Below are 13,037 nucleotides of genomic sequence, written 5' to 3' on the forward strand. Positions count from 1 at the left end.
ATCTGGGAAGGAGAAAACTCATTCTTTTTCATCCAACACCTTCCTTTCCTATAGAAAATGCCCCATCTAGGTTTAATTTAGTGCTCATTGAGAGTTGAGATGTCTGTCAGGCATATCTTGGATGCAGGATCTTTCTCTCTCTCTGTCTCTCATATCTCTGCTCACCTGAATCTGGGCTTCCTCCTTAGCTGCTAGGAGCTATCCAGGGTGCAGAAATATATTTCTCCCACTAGAGGAAACAGGTCCATAATCATCATTCAGCTTTTCAGGTGGGCTCTGGATCTGAGGGCAAAAATTGGTCTTCCATTTAAATTTCCCAGGTGGAAGAAGACTTCTGTTGTGACAAGCCAGGCACAGCCCCTTAGCATATTCCACCTCGTTATTCAAAGTGCACTAATTGGAGGACAGGTTTGTTGGAAGTGCTGGTGTGAATGTAATAGAAGCTACTGTTGTGCCATCAGGACAAGTAGTCTTAATTAAGCCAATACAGGAAAGGGCACTGTACTGCCTAAGAGCTAGGACTGGAGCACAAATTCATAAAAGATGGAGTCTTTTTTCCTAAGAACACAAGATTTGAGAAAATGCACCAGAATCTTTTAGAAACGAGGGGTTAGGGGACTATTTGTGCAAAATCCTAATTCTGCAATGTGAGGGCACATTAGGAGAAGTAGTAGTGGTATAAGGTCAAATATTTAGAGCCATTTAACAGCATAATCTCCCCTAAGCATGTTTTGTTGGATCAAACAAATTCTGAACAGTCTGTTCTGTCTCCAAGACTCAAAATAATCCCCCTTCTAAATCATTAAGCACACCAATCTTGCTTGGATAATAAATGGTAACAATAAACCATGGACACGTGTGCCTCCAAAGAAGAGCCCTCACACAGAAGAGAAAATATTCCAGGCAATGCAGAGCTATGGAAGTGATCAAATGCACGTCTTCTGTATCAACAAGCTGAGTATTTTATTCAGGTCTGTGCTGCAAATAAAGGCCTGATCCTTCCAAGCTTAGCGAACACCTTCTGAGAAGTGATGGGAGTTAAGGATGGTCAGCACTACTCAGCGCAAAGTCAACTGCTTGTCAATTAACATACTGTCCATCAACAAGACACCCACACTGGTGTTCTCTGAGAACGTATTGAGAATTCTTGTGAAGAATAAAATAAGATTTTAAGACTTTGTATGGCATAACCAGTAGACATGGGAGTGTTTCCACTTCTCTGAAGAAGAGGGCATTTTGTGAGGATTTGATGGGCCGAAAGTGCAGGTTATGACTCAGGCAAGGAGCATTCTTGAGTAGTATAACATGTTTTATTTTCTTCGTGTATTCACATTCAGTTTTAGCCTAGTCCACCTCCAATTTGGCAAGCTAAAAGGAAACAGCCTACCACAGAAGAACCTAGTGTACTAAGCACTAACACTTCCTCCCCACCCACGTAGTACAAATTCCAGCTCTTACAATCCTATCTAAAATCCTCAAACATTATCATTCTTTTCTTTTAACCCTTTCCTCGTCTGGTAAATGAAAAATCTGTTATGGCCACATGCTGATACATTTATTACATTAAGAACCAGTTAAATTCCAAGCTATTTACATTTTAATGGCACATTACATTGGCACTGTAAATTGAGGAGGGGTTATTATTAATTATTTGTGTTACAGTAACATATGGAGCCCACAACCAAGATCGAGATCCCATTGACCTAGATGCTGTTCATAGTAAGCGGGAGCTCTGGCTCAAAAAGCCAGCAGTCAAAATAGAAATGACAAAGCATGAGAAGATCGTATATTAGAATTATGCACCCAGATACTACAGTGATGGGAGTCTTACTCTCAATAATAGCAGTAATAATAAAAATGGAAAGGAGGTCTGGAGGATTCAGATTATTGGCAGTAGGATGTAGTTTTTCACCTTTGTGCAATTCTAATTCAGCTAATGGAGTTAGAGTGATCAAATGTTTTTACCCTAAAATCAGTAGTAGATTAACACATGGGTCCATGGGGCCCATGCCCGGGGCCCATGCCTAGGGCCACAGCCACTTTGGGCCCCCAACCCTGCAGGAGTGCCAGAATCTGGATAGAAGTGTCTACGTGAGCAGTCACTGGTGCCAGAACTGTGGCTCCATCCGCTGTTTCTCCTTCTTCCCCCTCTGTCCCTGCCCAGGCCAGAAGTTGGAGCTGAGCCATGGTAAGAGCTGCCCAAGGAGCCTGGGTTGCTGTGAGAAGCCCCAGACCCTCCACCTGCCTTGGGCAGGGGCCTGGGGGCCCCGAAAGCAGCCCCCGGCCCATGTCCCTACCCCCAGGGCATGCCACTTAAGGCAGCTGGAGGGTCCAGGGCTCCCCACAGCAGCCTGAACTCCCTGGGTGGCTCCAAGGCTAACCTCAGGGGTGGGCCACCCAGGTGACCACCCAGGGGGCCGTGATCAGGGAAACGCCATACAGCAGTGCAGAGGTGTTGTCAAGGTTCCTTCCCCACTCTGAACTTTAGGGTACAAATGTGGGGACCTGCATGGACACTTCTAAGCTTAATTACTAGCTTAGATCTGGTACACTGCCACCATCCAGAAGTCAGTGTCTGGAGCACTTCCTGTCCCCCGCAAAACTCTCCCCTCCCTGGGTGGCCTTGAGGGACTTCACCAATTCATTGGTGAACACAGATCTAAACCCCTTGGATCTTAAAACAAGGAGAAATTAACCATCCCACCTCCTTTCCCCCATCAGTCCGTGGTGAATCCAGATCCAAACCCCTTGGATCTTAAAACAAGGAGAAATTAACCATCCCCCCTCCTTTCCCCCATCAATCCCTGGTGAGTCCAGATCCAATCCCCTTGGATCTTAAAATAAGGAAAAATCAATCAGGTTCTTAAAAGAAAGCTTTTAATTAAAGAATAAAGGTAAAAATCATCTCTGTAAAATCAGAATGGAACATATTTTACAGGGTAATCAAATTTGTATAGCCCAGAGGAACCCCCTCTAGCCTTAGGTTCAAAGTTACAGCAAACAGAGGTAAAATCCTCTCAGCAAAAAAGGACATTTACAAGTTGAGAAAACAAAAATAAAACTAATCCACCTTACCTGGCTTTTACTTACAATTTTGAAACATGAGAGACTGGTTTAGAAAGATTTGGAGAACCTGGATTGACGTCTGGCCCCTCTTAGTCCCAAGAACGAACAACCCCCAAAACAAAGAGCACAAACAAAGACTTCCCTCCACCAAGATTTGAAAGTATTTTGTCCCCCTATTGGTCCTCTGGTCAGGTGTCAGCCAGGATTACTGAGCTTCTTAACCCTTTACAGGTAAAAGAGACATTAACTCTTAACTATCTGTTTATGACAGGTGTGTTCTACCAGCTGGCAGGAGAGCACTGCAAACTCACAGAGGTCATGGATGTGGGGCACTCAGATTTCTCCTTGCTTCCTCCCAGTGGAAGAATAGGAGATGGGGCAAGTGGTGATGCACAGATAATGCTCTCTCCTCCCAGTGTTCCTCCTGCGAATGGGTGAGTGAGGAGCAACACCAAGCACTCCGTGCATCCAGGTCACTTTCCCCACCTGGGCTGTGCTCTGAGGCGAGCATCAGGAGCTGCTGCTCTCCTGCCCGTCCCTTACGCCACCCAGGTGCAGAAAGTGGCCTGGATGCAGGGAGCCCTGTTGTTACTCCCTGCTCCCCGCTCCCCCAGCACCCCTACAGGGGCATTGAGGAACAGCCTTTGCAGGGGGAGCAAGCAGAAGTGCCAACCACTCCGTGCATCTAGGTCAGTTTCCCCACGTGGGCGCAGAAGGTGAGTAGAGGGGCCAGGGGGCACAATGCAGCACAAAGTACGGGTGGCAATACACCACATGCTATGCCACCCTTACCTCTCCACTTCTGGTGGTGGTGACACTGCCTTCAGAGTTAAGCACCCAGCCAGCAGCCATCACCCAGCCAGGGCTTAATTTTTGCCAGGGGTTGCTGAAGCTCAGCCCTGACACTTCTTTCAAAACAAATTAGGCGGAGGCAGCTGGCTCTGTGGGCGGGGGAGCCCTGGGAGCCCAGAGGTGATGGGGGATGAGGAGCCCACGGCATCCAGGGGCAATGGTGGGATGCCGACAAAAGTTCTTTGTGCCCAGGGCCCCAATAAATCGTAATCTTCCTCTGCATAAAATGGCAGGTTGGTGTTTTGTGTACAATTTTTTTTGTGAGCCTAGTCCAGTTCCCAGTGAAGAGCTTTTGCAATTGGCCTCCTCTTTGGCATTCCTCAGCACAGAAGTCAGGGACAAAAAGGATGTGGAAACTGCACAACATTATCACTACTGCAACTGCAGGTTGTCCCTCAAGTAAGAGTTTAGACATATTAGTGGGAGAACATGGTAGTGATTGAGTTGCTGCCATCCATGTGGTAACTGTCTTTGGGAGAGAGAAGATAGGATTAAATTCTCCAGGGATAGCAATTGAGCATTTTCATGGGCAGTGCTGGCCTGTACATAATTCCACAGCTGTTTTCCGCAACCAAAAATAAAACTGTTCGGTGCAGGATTTTTTTAAATGGGGCTTTCAATTGCAGCTTTTGCATTTATTTTAGATTAATGTGGTCAATGAACTGTGCTAAAATAGTCTCATAACCATAGATAATTTTCTTTATATAGGATGTTCTGCCACTTAATTTTTCAGGGCTCTTTCTCAGGATGATCAAGATGATACCCACTTAAAAATAGAGGATATAATTCAAATGGTGAGTTCATCCAAAGATTTATGCATCAGATAATTTAGAGGATTATGAAATCTGGGTAAATCACTAAAATGTATTCAACTGCAACCTTGCCATATTTCTACCAAATTACTGTTTCTTTATATCTGCACTTGAGGTCTGCTACATAAATCTGAATATTTAAAACTGAAGAGAAAATAAGTGTTTAAAACACATAACCAAGGAGAGCTTGTCAGAGCCTCTAGACTTACTTATGAATTTGTGATTGCTAACATTCATGGAGTCAGATGCTATACTGGCCAAAAATCGGGGAGACATGCATTTATATGAGGCAATGAAACACCTGAGCAAGAGGCAGCCCTTATACCTTCTCATCTCAGGCTGCATCAGGTGTGTATCACTAGGATATCAGGTGTATATCGTCTCTCCATGATAAAATGGCTGCTCAGAACCCACTTCTAGCCTTCAGTAAGGAGGCCCATCCTCAACTACAGCCATTATCTGTCCACAGCATGTTTTCATTTACCCTGTATGTGCGCTGGTGCAAACCTGAGGCACACAGGAAATGCAGTAAGTGCAGACTCCATAGATTGGACTTCATGTTGTTAGTGTTTTAGAAGTTGTGTAGTAATTTGTGATTTAAAATGCGTATAAAGCTAGTTAATATCTTGTGTTTTGGAAACAAATTGGTTGTAAACAGAAATCATTGACTATTCTTGTACTTTTTATTTTTGCAGTCAGAATGTCCAAAACCAGAGTGCTTTGAAACTTTGTCAGCCATGGAGCTTGCAGAGCAAATAACTCTCTTAGATCACATAGTTTTCAGAAGCATACCCTATGAGTAAGTGTTCTCTCAAGGATGGTCAAAGTGAATATTCTAAGAGTCTTTCTGACTAGTAGTTTTAGGCACTCAACTGATTCATGCTATTGATATCCCTGTGAAAAAGTGTGCATATATAATTGGTTAGTATCCTTAGGCTTGTTTATTGTCACTTAGGATCTCTGATAGTTCATTTATGTTATGAAAGACTGAGTTCAAGAACACTGAGAACAGTAACATCTCTGTCGCTGTGATTTGTGTGCTGTATGAGAACCATGCAATACATTTCCTATAGAATTACATATTCCTACTCAGTCTTTCTTTGAGCCTTTAATCTTGCATTAATATGTCACTGTTTGCTGCATTTGAGAGCCCCTGGAAAATTAAGAACAAACCTACAATCTCAGGTTTTGGGCTAGTGAAGGCTGAGCATAGTGGGGAAGTGCCCAGTCTCTGGAGAAGTGAATGTCAACTCAGCCCCCTCCATACATCAATCTCATCTTGTCAGCTCCTGGTGCTGTATTTAAGTAATAGTTTCAGATAGGGTCATGCTGCTGAAAATTGAGAGTACAGGGAACAGAAAAAACTGAAAGCAAACTAAATGTCCTCAACAATGTTTACAGCCATACAGTGTTCTAGCAATGGCACAGTGAAATGCTGAAATTACAGTGGAAAATTATATTAAGTGTCCAGTAAAACTAGGTGTAGTTGAAATCCATTTGAGCTAACCAGGGTTTTGTACTGCATTTATAAATGACTTTTTTTCATTTTTGTTCTTCTTTTTTTTTTTTTTTCACCTTGATTTCCAGAGAATTTCTTGGGCAAGGCTGGATGAAATTGGATAAAAATGAAAGAACTCCATACATTATGAAAACCAGCCAACATTTTAATGATGTAAGTAACCATAAACATGGAGAATGCCTTTTAGGAATGCTGTTGACATGGTATATGAACTCTGAAATATAAATACAATATAAATGTCTGTCTCCACATTGTGATATAATTTCTGATCTACTAGTGGCTGAATGTTACAGCTTCATTGTGATTAACCTTATAAACCAAGAAAGCGTGTAAAGAATTGCTAGTCAGCAGTTCAATAGAAATTTAATGGATTAGAACCTTTTGAACTATGCTGAAATCTCCTACCGCTTACAGAAGAAATTAAGTTCTCTCTTTAGAGTATGAAACTATAAAAACACCAGTTAATTATCATCTTCTGGTTTATTGCTTGAGTCTCCACCTATACTCTTACCCTTGACTTTTTTTCTTTACACGTTGCTAAAAGCCATCACCAGTAGCAACATTACTGCTGGCTTTGAGATATTATTCACTGGTTGTTTTGCTGCATTTGTTACCTTCCCCTTAGTTCGCTGTTCTTCTCCCTGTCCTCTGGCAGTGTTTTCAACATACATTTTTCTCAGCCTTATTACTTACGAGCTACAATCCCTGCCACCTCATTTAATTTTCCCTCTATTTGTTAAATAATGTTGTTTGCAAGTGCTTATATTGAAATATTTTAGGATTTTTGGCTTTTTATTTGGTTAGATGAGTAACCTTGTTGCCTCGCAAATTATGAACTATGCTGATGTCGGTTCCCGTGCTAACTCAATTGAGAAGTGGGTAGCAGTGGCAGATATTTGTCGGTGTATGCACAACTACAATGGTATGTTAGAAATTACATCAGCCTTCAACAGAAGTGCAATCTACAGACTGAAGAAAACCTGGGCTAAAGTTTCTAAACAGGTGAGCAAGACATTTCTACAAATATGGTTGTAGCATTTCATTTGTTGATGCCAAGTATCAGAGGGGTAGCAGTGTTAGTCTGGATCTGTAAAAGCAGCAAAGAATCCTGTGGCACCTTATAGCCTAACAGATATTTTGGAGCATGAGCTTTCGTGGGTGAATACCCACTTCGTCGGATGCATCAGACGAAGTGGGTATTCATCCATGAAAGCTCATGCTCCAAAACGTCTGTTAGTCTATAAGGTGCCACAGGACTCTTTGCTGCATTTGTTGATGCATTACCTAGGTAATAAAGACGCCCAAATAACTACATTCTAACTAGATTTATTTACGTTTAAGAATAATCTGATCATTAAGGGTTTCAGTGGATATTATTATTTCATTTCAAACATTTGTGTATTTTACTCGTTTTCAATGTCTGTATCATTAATTAAATATCTTAAGCAATAATTGACTTCATTGGAAGTTGCATGTGCATATATCTGAAGGCAAAATTTGACCCTAAAATATTGAATTGAAATATTTAACAAAACTAAATGCTGTATTGATTAGATTGGCTTCATTCAGATGTGAACAGTTAGCTATATATTAATTTTGAATAAGAATAGCATTGTGGTAGGATAAAAAATGTTGTCCAGTAACATAAAATGATTTTTGTTTTTCTTTTGAGCTTCTCAAATGTAGTCCCAATTTCAGGTGCTGTTGTCCTTAGTAAATAGTTTTCTTTGGTTTATTTTTTTAAAATTATTTTAAGGCCCATATCCTCAGGTATATAGGTGCCTAACTCCAATTGAGAGTTAGACATCTAAATACCTTTTTGAGGATCTAGGCCTAATTAATTTTGAAGATACTTTAAGAATTCATGAAAGGTGCTCTGAAGACTGAAACTGAGGAGCTAAATCTCTCTGTGGTCATGTCTACCACGTGATAAAAGAGCTATGGCACAGCCATAGCGGGCCTGTGTCAGCTGACTCAAGTTTGTGGGGCTCGGGCTGCAGGAATATAAAATTGCAGTGTAGATGTTTGGGCTTGGGCAGGAGTCCAGGCCCTGGGACACCTCTCCCACCTCTGCCTCCTGGGGTCCCAGAAAGCCCAAGACCAAATGTCTACACTGCAATTTTATAGCCCCTTAGCTTGAGCCCTGCAAACCTGAGTCAGCTGACCCAGGCCAGTCGCAGGTCTTTTATTGCAGTGTAGACGTATCTTCTTTGCGCATTCAGCCTTTGGCCTGAGACTTCCAACAAGGGTATATCTACACTGCAGTATAATCCCAGGGCTCCAACTCAGGCTCAAGCCTAAACCCCCTTGCATTTACACACAAATTATGCTAACCCAGGGCTCAGACCCAGAGTCCCAGGACCCCATGAGGTGGAGGGTCCAAGTCTCAATCAAGCTGGGACCCAGTGTTCAAGTCTTATTACTTTGCCTTGTAGCTGCAGCCCACTAGACTCATGCTCTGGGACTCTGCCAAAAGTATCCCACAATGCCATGACCGACTTTCTTTGTCCTCTGGACAGTCATGATTTCCCACAATGCATCATGAATAAAGGGCTACAGCAGCCACATTTTGGGAGAGCGCTAGGAAGTCTGGGATATAGGTGACTGGACTCGGGTCTGCAAAACTCAGTGTAGTTGCTAGGTCCCATGTTTGGCTTCAGCAGTTCCTAACCTGTGATTACAAATTATTGTCGATAGGTTAACAAACCCAGGGTCTGCTAGCTCAAGTTCTACTAAGCCTGAGCTTACATTGCAGTGTAGACATACCCCAAGGAAACTAATGACATAGAAGCTGGCCTGGACAAATAGAGACAATTTCAGAATAGGCCATGTTATATGTTCTATACTGAATGAAGTCTAAAATAGCATTTTATTTTATTTTATTTTACAGCAGAATATTGTTTCTGCATTTTAAAATACTCTGCAAGAAACCAGTTCAACTGTCCTCAATGTGCAATAAAACCTTCTAGGGTAGTGGTGGTCATCGTCTTCTTCTTTCTTTCAAACTAGTTACAATTTTTGTGCACAAGAGCAACTGACCTACTGAAGTCAGAAATATGGAACCTTACCGTGTTAAAGCAACACTCCTGGGACAAACTTCACTCCTGGTAACTCAAGAGGGTGCAAAATGTCCCTGCCTGTACCATCTGGTCTGATTCAGCTGTGGGAGGGCAGGGACATACAACTGCATGTCCTCTTCTAGGTTTTACCATCAAGGGAAGGCAGCTTTAATCTCTGCAAAGGGCCCTAGAGCAGCCCCACACTGGAGGCTGTTTAGAGAATACGCTTCCACTAGTCGCCCTAATTTCAGCCATTCCCCTGGTGGGACCATCTTCTTTTCTTTAAAAAGCAAACAAAAAACCCACCCAACCCACTACTTTAATGAAAGATTAACACTAACATAATGTTTCCATGTTTTTTTTAAACTCTAGTGTTAATTTTTTAAAAATGAATAAACATTCCCTTGTACCTCTGAAGTGCTGTCAACCTGAACATTGTATGAATGTCATGTTCATGCAGGAGAAAAACCTTTTTTGGAAAGCATAATTTGGTGATCACTAATCAATGTATAGTCCAGTTCTGCAAAGATTTATGCACATGCTTAACGTTAAGCTTGTGAGTAGTCCCAAACTTAGTTTGCTCCTTTGTTGTGCTTCGTTCTGGTTTTTCCTCTTTTCTGACTTCAACTTTCTTATTCACCCACATGCTAGCTACTGGCTTGTCCTTCATAGTTCTGAGTGCTTCCTGAGAGGTGCTCAACATCCTCAGTTCACACTGAGTTCAATGGAAATTAAGGACATGCAGCATCTCATAGGGTTGGGCCCCAAATATCCTCTTATGCGGTGCAACTGAGGTTGTATTGCTTAATATTAGTTTCATGGTCCTATTCTTTTTGAATTTGCTCAAACGATTTTTGCCCAGCATGTGGTACATTCCTCAAGCAACTATGGGTAAATTTTCCAAGCCCCGTTATTTCTTCAGTTAGTCACTCAGGAGCCTAAATGTATTGAAGTCAATGGGAGTTGGCTTCTAATTTGTTAAGATCTGTTTTCAGATGTGGTATTTTCATAAGTGCTTTTGAAAATTTTACCCCAATACCAAAGTCAGTTTTCACACAGGGTGAAACTTGTAATTTGTTCTTTTTCTAGACAAAAGCTCTCATGGACAAACTTCAGAAGACTGTGTCATCTGAGGGAAGATTTAAAAACCTTAGAGAAACACTCAAAAAGTATGTTTTCTTAAATTAGCAATATAATAGTATTTGGTTAATAATGTTGGATAGCACTTATTAAAGATAAGAGTTGGCTCTAAGTTTAGCTTTTATAATGAAAATTATATTGGACAATATTTTTACTGAATAACATCTATAAAGCTGGCTTTATTCTATTTGGACACCATTGTTTTGCTGAGTATACTGTAATTTGGTGCCTCTTATAGAGTAATATGTTACCTCTGGGGAATTACTGGAGCAAATTAAACTACTATTTTCTAAGAAATGCTCACTGTTGGGGGCTTTTCTTTTACTGATAAACTTTTTCAATAAGTGTAAGACCAGCTTTGTAAATAAAGGTTCTTTAATCAAAAACATTTTACTCAGTTCTGATAGTGCCTATTTGACATTAATAGTCCCAAAGTTCAACATGACTGGCTCCAAAGAGCTCTCATTCCAGATTTGTTATCTCCAAGTGTGAGCACACACAACAACTCATTCCAAGAGCTGTACCTGGAAAAGGGATCTTCCAGGCTGATTTACAGTAACTATGTTGAATGATCTTGATAGAGCATTAAGGAATTAATCTACTGTTCATATAGTATATAGTTAAAAAAACAGACAAAGTTCAGTGAATAATGCCCATGTTTGGCCTGGAGAAGACTATTGTCAGGAATCAGATACATTTGTTTTAAAAGAGAAAAAGTTGTTTTGACTTATAACATCTGGATAACTGACCCATATACACTTCTCAATTAATCTAGCTAATAACTTTATTTGTAATTATTTTTTCTTTTCTAACCATGCAGAGTATAATATGACCTTTGTCCTCTTGAAGTCAGCAGGAAGTTGGACTAAGGTGAAAACATAACTAGGAAAGTTGCCCAGCAGCATTGTCCTCTCAGAGTGGAAAATGTTAACAAGTCATCTGTTCCCTAGCAGAATTTCCAAAGTTAGGAAATCTGAGTGTGTTTTCAACTGCATAACATCTTAAATATTTACAAAACCAGCGTTGTAAAGATCCTAATGTATTACTCAACATGAGCCATAAATTATACACAATGTATTGCTGATAGTAAAATACTTACAGTACCTCAGAAGGTTAGAGAAGCCTTGGAGACATGCCCAAAGTATTTTCAGATGTGCATTGGATTTATTTCTGAAATTTTCTGTCAGTTGGGATTGAAACATGTTTTAGAGCATACTCCAATGCCTTCCCCCTTTCTGCATGGTGTTATCCTTGTGGCTTTTACTACACGTCATCATTGTTTCTTTCATAGCTTTTGACACAACCTGCCAAATTTGTCTCTGGTAGATGTGGGTACAACTCAGCTGAAGCCAGAGCATCTGCTCCACTTACACTAACCTGTGAATTTGGCCCAACTTGTAAAAGTATTTTAAGTAATGAAAAAAAAGTAGATGTTTGTATAATGTATAAAAAGAACAGTCTGTAAAGTAAATCCTAGTAAAATATAATCAATTTCTCATCCTGCAGTTGTAATCCCCCTGCAGTTCCCTATCTTGGAATGTACTTGACAGATTTAGCATTTATTGAAGAAGGAACACCAAACTTCACTGAGGAAGGCCTTGTCAATTTTTCCAAAATGAGAATGGTAATTTTTATTTTCTTACATGTTTCCACTACAGGTTTTTAAGTGCACAAGTTTAACATTGATTTACTTAGGACTTCTTTGAATTCAAATTGCAAGATTACACAATATATTTACATAATACAAAATAGAAGCTTGAAAGCAATCTTTTGCATTTGAATCCCTGGATGGTCTTCTCTCACCACCTGCTGGCAAGCCAAGGAGTATTGCAATTTAGCTTTCAGTTTTGGTCAGCTGAAAATTTCAGGAAGAAAAGCAGCTAGTCTAGGCTTGCAGGGTTTAATAAATGGTTAAAAAAATGTAGCCAACCTGGTACCATAATTCGTCAGGAAGCAACACTTAGACGGAGTCTATTTTAGAGTATGTTTAGGACTCCTGCTCCCCAAGGAAGTGAAAAAGCATTTAAAGGTTGATTCTCTCTGCCTTCCAAACTATGTTGTTGTTCAGAGGTCCTTAGAGCCAGCCTTGGAGAAATATTGACACCAGCTGCTCTGCTGACTGTAGTTTAATGCCATGTTTGTGACTGCACACTGCAGAAGTTACCTGAGGGAAGAAGGGAGAGGCTATCTGAGTAAAGAAAGCCGGGACAAGGTGATCCATCTGAGACAGTTTAATAGTCTAAATGGCTGATTTGGGAAGGTAAATGCCCCCCCTCAAAGCCACAAGCACAAAGCCCTTACCCCCAGGTTAAGCTGCATCATTTTGGACCAAATTCATTCCTGGCATAGCTTCACTGAAGCCAATATGTTCAAGTTAAAGCACAGACCATAAGTAGAACATTTTCTTATATAAATGTATTCCTTTGATAGATATCTCATATTATCAGGGAGATACGCCAGTTCCAGCAGACCTCCTATCGTATAGAACATCAACAAAAGGTACAGTAGTGTCTGATGCTGATCACGGGCACTATGATGAAGGCTATTCCTGCTATTGATAAAAAGATACACAGATGGGGTCCAAAGCTA

General features: G+C 40.9%; 1 protein-coding gene across 2 annotated transcripts in view; it reads left to right on the plus strand.

Annotated features, from left to right (window-relative positions):
• Positions 1–13,037, plus strand: part of RASGRF2 (Ras protein specific guanine nucleotide releasing factor 2) — a 209,708-nt gene that overhangs the window by 191,319 nt on the left and 5,352 nt on the right. For both annotated transcript variants that reach the window (XM_050946114.1, XM_050946115.1), the window contains exons 20-26: positions 4,652–4,712; positions 5,426–5,529; positions 6,318–6,402; positions 7,054–7,251; positions 10,398–10,477; positions 11,955–12,072; positions 12,879–12,947. In XM_050946114.1, the coding sequence (XP_050802071.1) occupies positions 4,652–4,712; positions 5,426–5,529; positions 6,318–6,402; positions 7,054–7,251; positions 10,398–10,477; positions 11,955–12,072; positions 12,879–12,947 (715 nt within the window). The remainder of the gene's footprint in view (positions 1–4,651; positions 4,713–5,425; positions 5,530–6,317; positions 6,403–7,053; positions 7,252–10,397; positions 10,478–11,954; positions 12,073–12,878; positions 12,948–13,037) is intronic.

The sequence above is a fragment of the Gopherus flavomarginatus genome, chromosome 3 (assembly GCF_025201925.1).
Source record: "Gopherus flavomarginatus isolate rGopFla2 chromosome 3, rGopFla2.mat.asm, whole genome shotgun sequence".
NCBI lineage: Eukaryota > Metazoa > Chordata > Testudines > Testudinidae > Gopherus > Gopherus flavomarginatus.